General features: G+C 38.9%; 1 protein-coding gene across 5 annotated transcripts in view; it reads left to right on the top strand.

The window, feature by feature from the left end:
• The window catches only part of DENND5B (DENN domain containing 5B), a 186,916-nt gene extending 170,602 nt beyond the window's left edge, over nucleotides 1-16,314 (top strand). For 4 of the 5 annotated variants that reach the window (XM_042992054.1, XM_042992053.1, XM_042992057.1 and 1 more), the window contains 6 exons: nucleotides 259-377; nucleotides 1,407-1,594; nucleotides 7,016-7,098; nucleotides 7,694-7,820; nucleotides 9,601-9,775; nucleotides 11,456-16,314. In XM_042992054.1, coding sequence (XP_042847988.1) covers nucleotides 259-377; nucleotides 1,407-1,594; nucleotides 7,016-7,098; nucleotides 7,694-7,820; nucleotides 9,601-9,775; nucleotides 11,456-11,639 — 876 coding nt within the window. In that variant the 3' untranslated portion in view covers nucleotides 11,640-16,314. The remainder of the gene's footprint in view (nucleotides 1-258; nucleotides 378-1,406; nucleotides 1,595-7,015; nucleotides 7,099-7,693; nucleotides 7,821-9,600; nucleotides 9,776-11,455) is intronic. The other variant, XR_006219863.1, reaches the window with a different exon arrangement.
• Nucleotides 16,315-17,685: the final 1,371 nt, after the last annotated feature.

Raw genomic sequence — 17,685 nt, 5'->3', positions numbered from 1 at the left:
GTTTTTCTACTTGCTTACATCTCTATTTAGCACCTTGCACAGTCCCCTCATTTGATAGTTAATGTCCATATGTCTCCTCTCTCAATAGATGGGATACCTTAGATGTGAATATATTTCTCTAGTGCAAAGCAGAGCCCATTATGCAGGATGGGTCCTCTGTAATTATTAAATTAGATGGGACCAAAGTGCCATCACTGAAGCTAAGAGGTAGCGGCGGTAAGATCAGACACTGAATAACCTGTGGTCCTGTTCCTACAGTGCCAGAACTTGGGGAAGCTGACCACTGTTCAGATTGGTCACGATAACTCAGGACTGTTAGCCAAATGGCTAGTGGATTGTGTCATGGTCAGAAATGAGATCACAGGACATACTTACAGGTAAGTAAATGTCCTTGGGAGATCAGAACTCTTTGAGATTCTTTAGACAAGAAAAGGTTTAAGAATTGTTTTCTTTCTAAAGCTTTCTCCCTGCCTTCTGAATTTTAGTTTAGTTTTTTGGGTTGTTTGGTTTTGCTTTTGTTTATGGAATACAAAATTGCCCCCCAAAAAAACTTGTAAAAAAATTGATTGTGTTTGCTGTTAATGCTTAGTCCACAAGTGTTGGCAAAGAGTGATCTCTAATTTAAAAAAAAAAAAAGAAGGTTGAAGTAATTCATTTAGTAAAAAGGAAAGGATCTCTTCAACTCTACTAGTTACAGCTGGCACTCCTCTTTGGACGTACTCTCCTCTTTTCTCCTATAACTGAACTCCCAAATTAACTTCTAGTTTGAAAATATTCTTCTCAGAAGATCTAAGCACAGGATTTTAATATAGACTAGGTATGCGAAAATATTGAATCATTTTAATTTGGTTTAGTGCAATAACAATTTATGGCTGTATAAGAGAGAATGTCTTTATTTTTCAGAGATTCATACTGAAGTGTTTCTAGGAATGAAATGTCCTTATATGCACAATGTACTTTAAAATACTTCAACAAAAAAATAGAGGCGCCTGGGTGGCTCAGTCAGTTAAGCATCTGACTTCCACTCAGGTCATGATCTCACATAGAGCCCCGAATCGGGCTCTGCGCTGAAGCTCAGAGGCTGGAGCTTACTTGGGATTCTGTCTCCCTCTCTCTCTATGCCTCTCCCCCACTCACACTGTCTCAAAATAAATAAACATTTTTAAATACTTCAACAAAAAATAAAAAGAAGCATATGGCCAGTCATTAAGTCTAGGTGATAAGAATATGGGTATCTCTTATACTATTCTCTCTACCTTTCTGTGTGTTTGAAATCTTAAAACATAAATTTAAAAAACAACCCATAGGCACTAAAATGATGAGTTTCACCCATGATGCCATTTAAAGAATTCTGATTAAACTAGTAAAGTACTGGTGATTGAGAAGTTGTTTTTCTGACCTACAAGGTTCCCATGTGGACGATGGTTAGGGAAAGGCATTGATGACGGAAGCCTGGAGAGAATCCTTATTGGGGAATTAATGACCTCAGTGGCTGATGAGGATCTGGTAAAGCAGTGTCGGACTCCACCCCAGCAGAAATCCCCCACCTCAGCTCGGAGACTGAGCATCACTTCACTGACAGGAAAAACCACCAGTAAGTACTGTCCTTGTTAAATTTTCAGTGTGCCTCAGGTGTTGCAGGCATCATCTGGGGCCATTTTGCAGGAAACTGTTGCATTAATGAATTGTGGTAAGATTAAAAAGAAGAAAGCTGAAGAAAATTAATTTGGGCGAATGGAACTTAAAAGACGGGAGGGGAGAGAAAAGGGAAAAAATAAGGGAAGAATTAATAAATAATTAAAGGCCTGAAGAATTTAGGTTTAAAAACTGCATGCTCTGTTCTAATTAAGCTATAGAAATATGAATAAATAATATTTTTACTGAAAATTAAAGGAGGAGGGGCATCTGGCTGGCTCAGTCAGTAGAGTATGACTCTTGATCTTGGAGTTCAAGCCCTATGTTGGGGGTAGATTGTACTTTGGGAAAAAAAAGCTGGGGCACCTGGGTAGCTCATTTGGTTAAGCATCTGACTCTTGATCTCATCTCAGGTCTTGATCTCATGGTTGTGAGTTCAGGCTCCAAGTTGGGCTCAAAGCTGAGCATGAAGCCTACTTAAAAAAAAAAACAAAAAAAAAAACCCTAAATGAGGAATAAAGATAGCTTATATTACAGTATTCCCAGAGAGCCGTATCTAGCTATCCAGAGCCCGTTGTTCTAAGAGAAAAATATAAAAATTCCTCTCCTTACCCCCATAGTCCTACAGAAATGATAAAATATGTAAAGGAGTGACTTCTATGGACAGGATGCCGTGCTTATATGCCATTTTTAATAGTACCATAAACTTCTAATTTATGCTAATGTGGGCTTTACTAGGCTGAATAATGTCTCCCAAGGGTATTAGATCCTAATCCAGAATCAGTAACGTTACTTTTTTTGAAAAAATCTTTTCAATTATTAAGTTAAGGATCTTGGGATGGGAAGATTATTCTGGATTATCTGAATGGTCCCTAAGTACAGTCACATATAGTCTTATAAGAGGGAGGCAGACAGAAATTAGAAACACACAAGAGAAGACAGTATCGGCAGAGATTGGAGTGATAACAGCCACAAGCAGCTACCAGAAGCTTGAAGACATGAGCATACTCTTCCATAGAGCCTCCAGAGGGAGTGTGGCCCTGCCCTGATTTCTGCCTGGTGATAATTTCTGACTTCTGGACCTCCAGAACTATGACAGAATAGATTTCTGTTGTTTTAAGTCACAAGTTTGCGATAATCTATTATAGGAGCCACAAAAAACTAATACAGAGGCAGTATGATTTAATGAAAAATTACGGAAGTTTATCAGTGAAGTGGTTTTATTTTAGCCATAGACAATAAAACCGTAAGTAGAATAACAAGGGTACCTGAGAGGGCCTTAGTTTACTTAACAAAGAAGTTTCCCTAGATGTTTTTAGTCCCTATCCATTTATTAGCACATAGTGATATATTAATATTAGAATGATATAGTCTAAAAATCCCCCTTATTCTTTCTCAAATTATTCCCCTCATTCATAATTCCTTGTTGCCTTCAGAAGTAAAATTCACACCACACACACTGGAAAAACAAAAATTACAAAGACTGATAATACCAAATATTGGTGAGGATGGAGAGCAATGGAATGCTTGGACATTGCTAGTGAGAATGCAAAAGAAAAACAGTTTGGCAGTTTCTTATAAAGACATACATACACTTAGCATACACTTGACACAGAATCCCGCTCCTGAATATTTACTGGAGAGAAATGAATACATGTATGAATACATAAGACTTGTATTCAGATGTCCCTGGGAGCTTTATTCGTAATAGCCAAGATGGAAACAACCCCAAAATCCACCAGCTGGGGAATGGATAAGCAGAATGTGCTACATGTATTCAGTGGGGTACTAGTTGGCAATATATAAAAACGAGCAAACTGTTGATACATCTAACAACATGGGTAAAACTCAGAAGCATTATACTAAGTAAGTGAAAGAGAACAGACACAAAAGGCTAGATCCTATACGATTCCATTTATATTAAGTTCTAGAAAAGGCAGTATAATAATGATAGAAAGCAGAACAGCAGTTGCTAGGAGATAAGAGCTGGGGAAGGGGATTGATGGAAAAGGACACAGGGGAACCTTTTGGGTTGATGGAACTTTTCTACGGTATGATTGTGGTGGTTGCATGACTATACATCTGTCAAAGCTCATCAAATTGCACACTTAAAATTGGCAAATTTATTGTATGTAATCTTAAATTGACTTAAAAGACTGATCTTAAAAGATTTCAGTTCAGCCCATCCTAATTATTATAATGTCTAAAACAGTCCCAGTTTTATGGGGTATTACTGTTTTGAGAGGTCTTATCCTCTACTTTTGGTCATATTTTCTTTTCCTTACTCAATAAGTAGAAAATTTTAAATAACCTGAAATTCAGAGATGGGAAACTGGCATTTTCTCACCGTGTGTGCAAGGTGATATTTAGAGAACTAAAAGTTTTAAATCAATTTTAAAATATTACTGAATAGGGGCACCTGGCTGGTTCAGTCATTGTATCATGCAGTTCTGGATCTTGGAGTTGTAAGTTCCAGCCCCATGTTGGGTGTAGAGATTACTAAAAAATAAAATCTTTATGGGCCCCAGGGTGGCTCAGTTGGTTAAGCATTCCTCTCTTGATTTCAGCTGAGATCATGATCTCATGGTTCGTGAGATTGAGCCCCGAGTTAGGCTCTGTGCTGATAGTACAGAGCCTGCTTGGGATTCTCTATCCCTCCCTCTCAAAAAGAAATAAATAAACATTTAAAAAAATAAAATAAAATGGGGCACCTGGGTGGCTCAGTTGATCAAGTGTCCCAACTTCAGTTCAGGTCATGATCTCATGGTTGGTGGGTTCAAGCCCTGCATTGGGCTCTGCACTGACAGTGTGGAACATGCTTGGGATTCCCTTTCTCCCTCCCTCTCAGCCCCTCCCTTGCTTGTGAGCTCGCTCTCTCTTTCTCTCTCCCTCTCAAATAAATAAACTTAAAAATAATAAAATAAAATAAAGTCTTTAAAAATAAAATACTATTGATTAGTACAGGGCTATTTTATAATGAATGAAAGTTTTCAAAATAGGGGCACCTGGGTGGATCGGTCAATTAAGCATCCGACTCTTGATACCAGCTAAAGTCACCATTCATTTCAGAGATCACAGTTAATGAGTTTAAGCCCTGCATTGGGCTCTGCACTGATAGTGCAGAATCCAAGCCTACTTGGGATTCTCTCTCCCTCCTTCTCTCTCTGCCCCTCCCCTGCTCATTCTCTTTCTCAAAATAAATAAATAATAAATAAAAATAAAATAAATAATAACTATGTAAAAATAATAAAAAGTATATATGTAATTCATTTATTTTTTAAAAACTTTTCAGAATAGATCTTCATGGTTTTTTTTTTTAAGTTTATTTTTATTTATTTTGAGAAAGAGAGAGTAGGTGGAGGAGGGGAAGAGAATCCCAAGCAGGCTCTGCACCATCAGCACAGAGTCCAGTGCGGGGCTTGAACTCACAGATGTGAGATCATGACGTGAGCTGAAGTCGAGTCAGACACTTAACTAACTGAGCCACCCAGGGCACCCCTAGATTTTTATGTTTAAAAGAGAAAATACTCAGGGTGCCTTGCTGGCTTAGTAAAGTATGTGACTTTTTTTTTTTAATGTTTTATTTATTTTTGAGAGAGAGAGAGTGTGAGCGGGAGAGGGCCAGAGAGAGAGGGAGACACAGAATCTGAAGCAGACTCTGGGCTCTGAGTTGTCAGCACAGAGCCCGATGTGGGACTCAAACCCATGAACAGTCAGATCATGACCTGAACCGAAGTCCAATGCTTAACTTACTGAGCCACCTAGCCACCCCAAGCATGTGACTCTTGATCTCTGGGTTGTGAGTTCAAGCCCCATGTTGGGCATAGAAGTTACTTAAAAATAAAAACAAAATTTTTTTCTTAAAAAGAGAAAATATTCAGAGAAAGGAAAAAAATTAGTAGCAACTGAAGAGGCCACAGTATCAGTCCTTCATTTTAACAATTTCTATGCATTGGTATAGAAAAAACTTACCTGAGGGGGCACCTGGGTGGCTCAGTCAGTTAAGCGTCCAACTTTGGCTCAGGTCATGATCTTGCCTTTTGTGAGTTTGAGCCTTGCATCAGGCTTCCTGCTGTCAGTGCAGACTTCAGATCCTCTGTCTCCCTTTCTCTCTGCCCCTTTCTACTCTCTCTCTCTCAAAAGTAAATAAATAAACTTAAAAAAGAAAGAAAAAAACTTACTTGAGTTTTACCTGAAGAATGTTTTATGCAAGAAATCCTCCAGCAGTATGAATTCAAGATTCCTTTTTTTTTTATAAGGTTTACTTATTTATTTTGAGAGAGAAAGAGAGTGCAAGCGGTGGAGGGACAGAGAGAGAGAGAGAGAGAGAGAGAGACAGAGAGAGAGAAAGAGAGACAGAGAGACAGAGAGAGAGAGAGAGACAGACATAATCCAAAGCAGGCTCCAGGCTCTACTCTGTCAGCACAGAGCCCAATGTGGGGCCCAAACTCATGAACCAAGAGATCATGACCTGAGCTGAAGTCAGCTGCTTAACTGACTGAGCCACCCAGGAACCCAGGAATTCAAAGATTCTTAAACAATAGAATGTGTAGTTTGTCCTTTATGGTGTGATATGTAAACGTAAGAGTTAATCACCACAAGAAAGTACCAAATACTTAAACTTTTCGTTACCTACTTCTATCCCTAGATAAAATGTGTTTAACATCTCTTTTTAACCATTCTTGGGTTTTGGGAGGCAAAGGCGGTTTAGATCCCATTCAGGCAGCCCACCAAGCTCTCCCTTAAAAACAAGACCTGAGCAAGTGCAGGCCGGGAGAATGAAGCAGTACCCAGGTAGACTAAATAGCCAGAAAGGGAAGCTCAGTGTACCTGGCATCTTCCCTTTACTTTAAACACAGTAGCAAAAACACAGATTTCAGGTTAGCCATTCAGAGCTTCACAAACCTTGGTCTGTGCCCACTAAGGAACTCAAGAGTTAAGTAGGATAAGGGAGTACCTGGAATGATGCCATGGGTCTTTCCACCTCACTCCTCAGATCCAGGAGTTTGCTAGCACTTTGTGACAAGTACCATGCCAGGTTATTTACACCTGCAATATCTCATTCACTTTTCCCAGTGACCCATGAGGTATATGTTTTCCCTATTTTAAATTGAGGAAATTCAAACTCAGAAGTTAGACATTTAACCAAGGTTATAGATTGCAATGGTAAGGTTGGAATTGGAATCTAGGAATCACAATTCCTTTGTGCCAAGATGCCTCCCCTTGGCCAGACTGACCTGAGACAAGTTTCATGGAGCGCCTGACAAGCCATCCTCTGTGGTGAAGCATTTCCTGCATGGGTGGACACAGTTGATATCCCATAGTACTTTGGTGTATTTCCCTTACATGAGAATTCAGCCACTGTTCATTATTTTTTCAGAACCCAATGCTGGACAGATCCAAGAAGGAATTGGGGAAGCTGTAAACAATATTGTGAAGCATTTTCATAAACCTGAAAAAGAGGTATGATCATCTGTCAAACTTAATGTATAGGATTTCAGGGGCACCTGGGTGGCTCAGTCATTGAAGTGTTGCATTTGACTCCTGATCTCAACTCCTGTTTGATCTCTGGGTCATGAGTTTAAGCATTGCATTGGGCTCCACAGTGGGCATGAAGTCTACTTCTACTTAAAAAAAAATTATATATATATATATATATATATATATATATGATTTTAAAGCCACTTTTATACATGATACATACAGTAGAGGGTATGTTTTTATTTGTAAACTTTCTAGTAGCTACAAGAACATACTTCATAGCTACCTTCAACACCCTTTTCTCTAGTGTTTTTCTTTTTTTCTTTATTTATTTGTTTGTTTATGAATGAATGAATGAATGAATGAGTGAGAGGGTGGGGAGGGACAGAAGATCCGAAGCAGGCTCCACACTGACAGCAGAGAGCCTGATGTGGGGCTCGAACTCAAGAGCCGAGAGATCATGACCTGAGCGGAAGTCGGACATCCAGTTGAGCCACTCAGATGCTCCTTCTCTAGTATATCTCTTAAACGTAGGTGCAGCAGATTATTCTTTGGCACTGTGTGTTTTGTTCCACAGAGAGGAAGCCTCACGGTGTTGCTGTGTGGAGAAAATGGCCTGGTTGTGGCACTTGAACAAGTCTTCCACCATGGCTTCAAATCTGCCCGCATCTTTCACAAGAATGTCTTCATCTGGGACTTCATAGGTAAATTAAAACAGGTGTATGTTACTATAAAGGCACTGAGATGTTTCTTAGAAAACTCGAAGACCCAGGAATTTAAGCAAATAAGGGTTAGTGACAAGGGAGTATGTTTTTTAAAAAAAATCTCAAATTAACACTCTCTTTGCTTTTCATTCAGTCGACAAATATTATAGTGTCTGTAATATTCCAGACACTCACTGTTCGAGGTGCTCAAGATACACATTGAGGCGGTAGAGTATGCAGCTCCTGATCTCGGGGTTATGAGTTCAGGCCTAGATTGAGTGTGGAGCCTACTTTGAAAAAAAAAGATACACGTTGAGATATAAGTAAACAAAACAAAAATTCCTTTGGTTGGTGAACTTACATTCTGGTGGGGACAGGAACACAGATAAAACACAAAAACATAACAAGTATGCAGTTCAGCTGGTATGTTAGAAAGTGATGGTTGATCTGGGAAAAAAAATAGTAAAGTGAAAGGAAATGGAGTAAAGAGTGCTTTTTTAAGTGGGGTGATTATACGCTTTGTGGACCAGGTGATATTTGAGCAAAGACTTTAAGGAAGTGAGGAATTGAGCCATGTGAATATCTGGGAGAAGAGCACTCCAGGCTGAGAGACCTGCCAGGGCAGAGGCCCCAAGCTGGGAGTGTGCTTGGCCATTGCATGGAGTAGCAAGTGTAGTGTGACTGGGGCAGAGTGAGGGAGACAGAGTAAGAGGATACTGGGGGAGAGGGCTGTGTACTGCCAGAGCCAGGAGCTTCAGGGCCTTCTAGACCTTTGCAAGGACTTGGGTCTTTATCATGATTGAAATAGGAAGTCATCGGAAGGCTTTGAGCTAAGGAATAAATGACATAAAATAACTTCTGTTTTGTTTTAAAAGGATTACTCTAGCTTTATGTTATCCAGTATGATAACCACTACCATAGCTACGTGTGGCTATTTAAATTTATTTAATTTAAATTAGATTTAAAATTCACTTCGTTAGTCACACCTGCCTTACCTAGTAGCTATCAAATGGAACCTTGCAGATACAGAACATTTCATCCATCACAGAAAGTTCTGTTGCAGTGTACTGCTCTAGCTTGTTAAATAAGCTTTGTAATCTTTATTCCGGTATGCGGTTCTTCTAGAATTCCCAGTTTTCTTAAAAGGGTGATTAATCATTTTGTGTCTTGTAAATATAGTCTAGATGAAGTGGTTGGTTTTATCCAACTTAGAGTTTTTAGACAAGGAAAAGAAGGTTAACAGAGCTAGGCCTCCAGGAGTGATTTTTTTTTTTCTTTTGGAATGCCCAGAATCTTACTACTCCTGTTTCTAATATATGTATACATATCTCTTCCTCAGATTTCTTGAGTCAGTTCCATTTCAAGGATTTCATTGCAAAATGTCAGCTAGCCACTGTATAACTAGAACAGAGGGCACATCTCGATGGCTACCATGTATTTGCTAGCTGCTCCTAGAAGGTTCCAGTCTTGACCGGGGAGTCCATTTGTTTTTCTTTTTTGCCAGTTTCCATTGCTTGAAGGTATTCTAAAGAGAGTAAACTTTGCACCCTTCTGGAATGCAGTCTAGATTAGAAAATAAACTCCCGGAGCATATCGTTCCACCAGGAAACATGGACCTCTAGAATTCATCATGAAATCAGTGATAAAGTAATGATTTTGGTTTCCAGACTGGCTCTAATGCAAAGCACCATTAGTGTTTCCAGAATAAACTAAGTGATTAATCTTTCTGTGTATGAAGTATTAATGTGTATTGTGATATGATTCTGACTTCCTTCCCCAGAGAAAGCGGTTGCTTATTTTGAAACCACTGACCAGATTCTAGACAATGAAGACGATGTCCTTATTCAGAAATCATCCTGCAAAACCTTCTGCCACTATGTAAATGCTATTAATACTGCACCCAGGAACATTGGAAAGGACGGCAAATTCCAGATTTTAGTTTGCCTTGGAACACGGTATAAAGCCAGTTCTTGACTTTCCCTATCTTTGTTATGTTTTGAACAAAAGTCCAGGAGGGGCTGCCTCAGATCATGCCCCTTCCAAAGCTCTCCCATGGGCTCTTTCATTGCAATTTTTATTATGAAACTATGTTTATTGGGTACTTGCTGTGTATTGACACCATGCTAAGTACTCATTTAATCCTCCTGTCACTTCCCCACCACAATACATGAAGTAGCGCTGTACAGATGTATAAGGTACAGCCGAGTTAACAAAGCTTCCCAGGGTCACACAGCTAGAAAGAAGCAGAGCCAAGATTCATACCCAGTCTCACTTGAGTGCCCAAGCTCTCAACCATTACACTACACTGGCTCCAAAGGTGGGTAGATAGGTAATGGGTAGTTTGGTAAGGAATTTGACACACATACGTATATTTACTGTGTAGGGTTTGTGTTGTGTATCTATAGCACCATGTTGTTGGTTTTTTGGTTTTTTTTTAATTTTTTCACCATGTTATTTTAAATTTAATAACATTGTAGAATTCATATGATATAAATAATTCTTAAGTATATAAAGTCTTCTCTTTGACAGTTCCCTACCCCTTTATTTTTTGAAAATGACACATAGGAGCTTTACAATCCATTAATTTTTAAACAGCTGTCAGAATTATAAGAAATGAAACGTGTAGGCCTTTAGAACAAGATTTTTTTTAAGTTATCTGTGTAATGTTGTTTTTTTTTTTTTCCTACAGACCTAGAGCCCCAACAGGAGATTTGCAGGCCTAGTTATGACTGCTTTTATCATGAAAGGCATATCGAGGGGCTCCTGGCCACTAGCTCAGTCAGAAGAGCATGTGACTCTTGGTCTCAGGGTCATGAGTTTGAGCCTGAGGTTGGGTGTAGAGATTACTACAAAAAAATAATAAACTTTAAAAAAAACAAAAGGCATATTGAGAGATGCTCAATAAGGATGTCTTAGATATTTAGTGGCAGGTAACTAATGTCAGAGGTTAATCACGACACACTGAAGGTTGAGATGTCCTCCTGAAAGAACTGGTTTATAAAACTAAGTTCTATATTTCTTCTTAATAAAAGGGCCCAGTTTCAGCTATGCTTTTAAAATTCCTTTTAAACATGATCCTTATCTCCTTTTATCTCTTTACTTGTTCTGATTTATTAGACCAATGCAACCCCTCTTTTGGTTTGTAAAATCCACTTAATGTTTTTCTTTCCTTTTGTTCCTTGTTATATTGTGTAAGTTTTTTTTTTTTTTAATGCTAATCCTGACTATTTAATGCAGTCTTTCTTCCCAAAGGGTCAGCGTACTTTGGCATGCCTTGCCACAGATGTCTGAGTAACACCCCTGTAAAAAAGAGATACAAAATGACTTTCTGCCTCTTTTTTTTTTAAGTGTTAAATCAGAATAGAGAATCTCTTTAATGTGGGTAGGTCCTTATGGCCAATTTGCCCAAACTTATTTTCAGTCTCTTGGGTTTTCGCATTAACACTGTATCATTACTTTATCTTTTTAACCAGCAAATTTCCAAAATCTTGAATTTGGTTTCTACTCTGCTGACCTGAGAACTTGGCTGGATTTTGCTCCATCCAGTCCTACACCTTCCCATTGAAAGTTCTAACGTGTGTTGTTCTGCAGCAAGGTGGGCAGGGCTCAGGACTTCTTTCTCTTTGACTCTGTAGGGATCGCCTGCTCCCACAGTGGATCCCACTCTTAGCCGAATGTCCTGCCATTACCCGAATGTATGAGGAGAGTGCCCTCCTGCGAGACCGCATGACTGTCAACTCTCTCATCCGCATTCTGCAGACCATTCAGGACTTCACCATAGTCTTGGAAGGATCACTCATCAAAGGAGTGGATGTGTAACCCAACTGGCTAGAAGCTCTCAGTCCAGACCCCTTGCTCCTGAACCTTCCCCAACTATGGGGACCGATTTGGACTTGTCTGATAAGGTAGTGAGTCACTGCGGGGGGCAACACACCATATTCCCCAATTTGAACAATCCTCACACTACAGACAAGGCAAAATGCTGTATTGTAGTTCATTTGAACCTGGAATTTAGTATAAAATAGAGTATTTTCATGTGTTAGATGTGTGTAAATATGCTATCTTCTTTAAGAAATTATATTACTCTAATAAGATACTTTTCTTAGATTGAATATTCCTGTGACTTAACATAAGTAGCTTAACCACATTGGGAGTTGGGAGGGAAAGAGTGGTGCTAGCCAGGAAGAAGCCAGTAAACACGTAATTACAGTGCAACCCAGTCGGGCTTTTTTTTTTCCCTCCAGGTATCACAGAGGAACCCAGAATGCATTGTTATGTCGTAGCCATCCATCCTGGTGTGTCTGATCCTTTGTATTGTGAATGTAAACAGCTTTACCTACTGTATGTGATAGTCCTCACTTCTATATTTTAAGTTACACTTGATTTCATACATTTGAACTGAGTCACTTCTCCAGTCTTTTGGGAAATCTTTTTCCGTGGGCACAAGATAAAGATACAGTTCAAATATTTTAAATACTGGACCCCAGGAGCTTGGCTGAACTGGAAAGAGAACACACAAAGCCCTGAGAAGTATGTTAAATTGTAGGATTATCACTTCTTTACACTTTGGAAAGATTAGCCTAGACTAACTTCATTCTTGGCATTTTTATTCTTGTTATGTGAGGTACTTTGAGGAGATGTGAATTTCAAAGTGTTGGTCTTACAGTTATAAGAACTGCAAACGGCAGTTTGATTCTGCACTTATAATTTGGCCATCTAAGCCCTGCAGCAGTTCTTACCTCAAGGATAATCTCAAACCCTGTCTTTGTTAGGTTCCAGTCACCTCCCCCCCTTCCTGTGCCCATCCCCCTCTCAGGAAATGGAAGGAATGTCTAAGAAGGAGGAGGGCTTGGTGTAGCTTGGAATGTTTTTGTGAAAGTATTTGTTGACCATGATAATGCAAATAACAGAGGGAAAGAGAAAGAATGAACCCTTTCTGGGTGTTTCAGGGCAAGTTTTATGTTCCTTTTCTAAGAAGGGGTAATAAATGTAAAACAACTGGCCCAGAGAAGGTAAAAGCCAGTACAGCATAGACTGACAAAATGGGAGCAGAACCAGAGGCGACAGTTTTGAAAGACCAAACATTGTGAGTACCTTTCCAGTTGGGTATTTTATAAGGAAGTTAAATAAACGTGGTATTAGCTAGTTACCTTAAGACTTCGTTTATGGTAGGTCCTGTAACCAATTAGGCATTTGCACATTGTTAGCAGTGAAATTGCCCCAGCACTGCGCCGGGTTTTATTCCCAGTTGTGGCTGAGAGGCCAAGCCATGGCCTCTCAGGACCCCCGTACGATCTTGAGGGTCCTGGGCTTTAGCCAACAGTATTGTTTCTCTTCTTTCCTGAAGGAAGAAACTAATGAACAAGTGCCTCACTCCCTTATCAAGCACTGTATTCAGCCAGGCGACCAAGGCACATCCCCTTTTAATATCTAACTTAGTATTTGAGGAGGAACGGGGAATTGAAGGCCGCATATAGAGACCCACGAAGGGTTTAAGAACAGGTTTTTGGGTGACTTGGGTAGACTGGAGATTTGTTCGCCTGAGTCTGAAGTGTGTCTGCGTGACAACGCAGCTCTTCCAGGATCATGGAAAGTCTATTATGGGAGAGACATCCAGAACCCATTTCACACAGGTTCTTGTGTTGCTGTGATCAGAAACCACTGAATGATCAGGGCAGGGTTTTATTCTTATTACCTTCCTCATAAGACCATGCTTCTGGCACACTCTGGGCAGCCGAAGGATGACTTAGGTGAGCAGGCTAGCATTGAGTGACCATTTTACAGATGGGAACACTTGAGGATCGGAGAGGTTAAATACTTACCCCACAGCTGGTCAGTGACAACAGAGTCTAGAACTCGTTTTTTATTACACCAAGACTGCGTGACACTGAGCTCCAAAGCATTCATATTAAGTCTTTGTACCCCTGGATCTTTATTCATACACCCAAGCAAGTAGGATACAAATATTACTATCCATTTATAATAAGCATTTATAAGGATTAACATTCTTTTTAACAAATGGTTCTAAAGTGGTTGAGAATTACATGTTATAAAAACTGGGAGCAAAATTGGATTTGGGGCCTATGAATAAAACCATTACATTAAAAGTAATACCCAAAAATAAATTATACCTAAAGTTTTATCCCACTCTGTGTGATAGGACCATAACAATGGGAATGACCACTTTCACAAGAAATAGTCACACTAGAACTGACACATCTTCTAGAGTGCTGGGCCCTTTTAATTGGTCACATCAGGAGCCCATATACTTATTCCATTGATACAGCCAGGACTCCAAACGTGTGGGGACCTCCTTCTGAGCCATCTGAATGGCCTACAGACCATTCTTTTGAGTATTGCCAGTGATGTTAAGTCTTGACCTTTCAGAAGAAATTTAATATTCAGAAACAACAAAAAGTCCTTAGGATCCAAATTGATTAATAAAAAGGATGCTTAAGCAGAGTTTGAGGCCGCAAAGAAATTATTCTAAAGAAATAAGACTTCTCTCTTATGTGGCTTATAACTGTCCCTAAGCCAATACCAGAATATTTTGAGCAGGACAGTAGCAGAACCTTTAGAATGAATGTACATAACCGACTTTTGGAAGGACCGTACCTATTTAGAGGTATCCTTTTTGCTATATTAATTTTTAAAATCATATTGCTTTATATAATGACACCTCAAAGTTAAAGTAAGTAAAAATCAACTTTGTAATTTTTTTTTCTTCAGAATAAGTTAAAAGTAATGCCTGGAACCATAGTTAGTATTTTCACATAATAATAGCTTAAGAGGAAATTCTTTTAAAACTAAATTGCCAAAAATATTACCTCTTGAAACATCTAATTTCCAAGTGTTTTCCAAATGTCCTGAAACTCCTAATGTCAGCCTTTCTGACAGCGGCATTACACTTGTTGGTATTACGTGTGAGGCCCTACAAGCTGTGCCCTGGTTGGGGCTCACCAATGCCATAAAAACGACTGAGGCTCAGTGTGGAGTAGCATAAAGTGCCATTCCAGTTGGGGTAAAATCGGCCTTAGAGAGAACAAAAGCAAGGCTTCCCAAGGCCCCCTCTCCCTCCCCTTTCCCACTGGGAGCAAGAATCTGATATAAGAAACCTAAATCTTGCAAAAGTCTGCAGTTGCCCTCTAAAATTTATTCTAAATGTTGCAGACATTTTTGAATCTTTTTGACCCTGTGATATTTATTTTAACATGCCTTTTTAAAAAATCATTTTAATTAGCTTCTGTCACACTACATGAATGATGAATGATATAGGGGAAATACTGAATTGCTTGTATCTCCTTTTTTTGGAATAAAGCACTGTTGTATGTAAATGTAAGTGAAAGAGAGGTAGAAACTATACGTATACGTAACAGTTTGTGTGTGGTATATGTTGATGCCTCTAAGATATTTTGAAACAGGAGGCAACAGATGTGGACCTCAGATCCCCGGGGAAATATTTATTTGACAGCATTGAAAGTGTAGCTCTTACTCGAAATATCTTCTTTCTGCTAAGAATTATGATTTTCCAGTAGATTTTCATTTTGAGTATTGTATTTTCTCTGTGAGGTTTACAGAAGCTATCCTTTTCAACGTGTTGAAGGGACAATCTGAACCTTAGCTATTTATATTTCAGTATTAACATGCCTTCATTGAGGATGGAGTCCTGGGCTCCTCTCTACTTTTATAAAATGAATCCTGTTTCCAAGTCATCAGTTTCTTTTGAAGTCCCTGTTTCTTTCCTAAGCATTTGTTACATTACCATTTAGCTTTAAAAAGAGACAGAAACGAATAATAAACTTCTAGGTCCTTTATTCCTATTAAAATACATTTACAAATCTCTTGGATTTCCAACCTGTTTTGAAGAGGGTACTGATGATCAGAGGAATCCAAGAAGAAATGCATTGTCCCAGATCTTCCTGGAGCTGATCATCCTCTCAAGGACACAATAAAGATTAGCTCCAGAAATGTATCACATTGAGCAGTTGACACGAGAGGGACAAAAATATATATCAAAAAATTTCTCCTCATCTAAAGGAATCCAGGGCATCCTTGGGTTATGTGGGAGGGAATCATGCTTGATCCAGTTTCCTGAATGAATTCGTGTGTGGCTCCAGTCTGTTCCAAACCTTGTTCACAGTAGAGAGGTATGGTAAGGAGTTCCTGTTGTCAATCAGCTGAGGGTGTTAAACATAGAAAAATCCTTCTATGTTACACTTGAGCCGTGTGTAAATGTAGTCTGTGTATCTTTTTTTAAAAAATGAACATTTCTGCATTTAAATTATATTGTGTTTCTTTGTATTGTTAACAATGCATCAGAACTGGATTTTTTTTTTTCTCATCTGAACATAATAGAAAATTTAAAGAGTATTGTGATATCAAGCACTTTAACATACATATCAGAGAAACTGACGTGGGTTTTTCAGGTTTTGGAGTACATTTAAATATGACTTTTCATGCTTTGTTCTTTACAAATAAAACTGTGGGGTTGATACTTTGTTTTGCTTTGTTATTACAGAATCTTAATACTGAGTGGCAAGTGATTTCAGAAAGTAGAGGGATAAACCAAAACCATTAAGTAAGTAGTAAAAATACTCCTGCTGGGCAACTGGTTATCCAGAAGAGGTTTAAAAAACAATTTTTTTTAAGGTTCAAGAAAACCATACAGAAAAATCCGTTCTTGGCCTAAAAGCCTAAGCGAAAAAGGAGAAACAAAATCTTTAGAGGAAAATACAGAATGCATTTATGAACTTAGGAAAGGGAAGTATTCTTAAGACACTCAAAAATAACAGAAGGCAAGGTTTCATTGACTACCCATTGTAAGCATTACTTAAGTCATTGCTTTAAGATACGGGCATACAGCATTTTATTTATTTTTTAAATTATTTATTTTTTTGCATATAGCATTTTTTAAAATTTTAATGTTTATTTTTGAGAGTGAGAGACAGAGAATGATTGGGGGAGGGGCAGAGAGAGGGAGACACAGAATCTGAAGCAGGCTCCAGGCTCCAAGCCATCAGCACAAAGCCCAGTGCGGGGCTCAAACTCATGAACCTTGAGATCATGACCTGAGCTGAAGTTGGACACTTAACTGACTGAGCCACACAGGCGCCCATGCATATAGCATTTTAAACATACATACACATCAAATTCCTGCTGTTACGGGATTTATATTCTCTTTTTTTTTTTTTTTTGGAATTTGTTTTCTAATGAAGGAGTTAAATAGTGAACAGGAGAAGTAATACACATTATACTTAGATAACAATAACAAGCAAGGAAGAGAGACTGAAAGTATGATTGGGCCATTTGGAGAAGGACTGCAATTATAAATGGGTTAGCTAGAGAAGGCCTCACTGCAAATGGAGATGCCCTTAACTGGCATTAGAAAACGTGTAGGAGAAAACAAGGCTGCAGGATCAACATCAAGAGCTTACTTTTGGGGTGCCTATGCAGCTCAGACAGTGAAGTGTCTGACTTCAGCTCAGGTCACAATCTCATGGTTCATGAGTTTAAGCCCAGCATCAGGCTCTCTGCTGTCAGTGCAGAACCTGCTTCAGATCCTCTGTCCTCCTCTCTCTCTGCCCCTTCCTTCCCTGTTACTGCACTCTCTCTCTCAAAAATAAATAAACACTGAAAAAAAAATTACTTTTGAACCTAAGTTTGGAATGCCTATTAGACATCCAAGTAGAGAAGCTTAGTAGGCACATGCATGAATAGATTAGGAGTTCAGGGGAGAACAAGGATATATTTGTCAGGATCTAATCAAAAGACAGAAACCATAAGCTATTTGAAGAGGGATGTTTTTTTTTTTTTTTAAGTAAAATCCATGCCCAACATGAGGCTTGAACTCATGACCCCAAGATCA

The sequence above is a fragment of the Panthera tigris genome, chromosome B4 (assembly GCF_018350195.1).
Source record: "Panthera tigris isolate Pti1 chromosome B4, P.tigris_Pti1_mat1.1, whole genome shotgun sequence".
In the NCBI taxonomy this organism is placed as follows: Eukaryota; Metazoa; Chordata; class Mammalia; order Carnivora; family Felidae; genus Panthera; species Panthera tigris.
The sequence above is the reverse complement of the archived record's forward strand: the minus strand, read 5'-3'. Positions and strand labels throughout refer to the sequence as shown.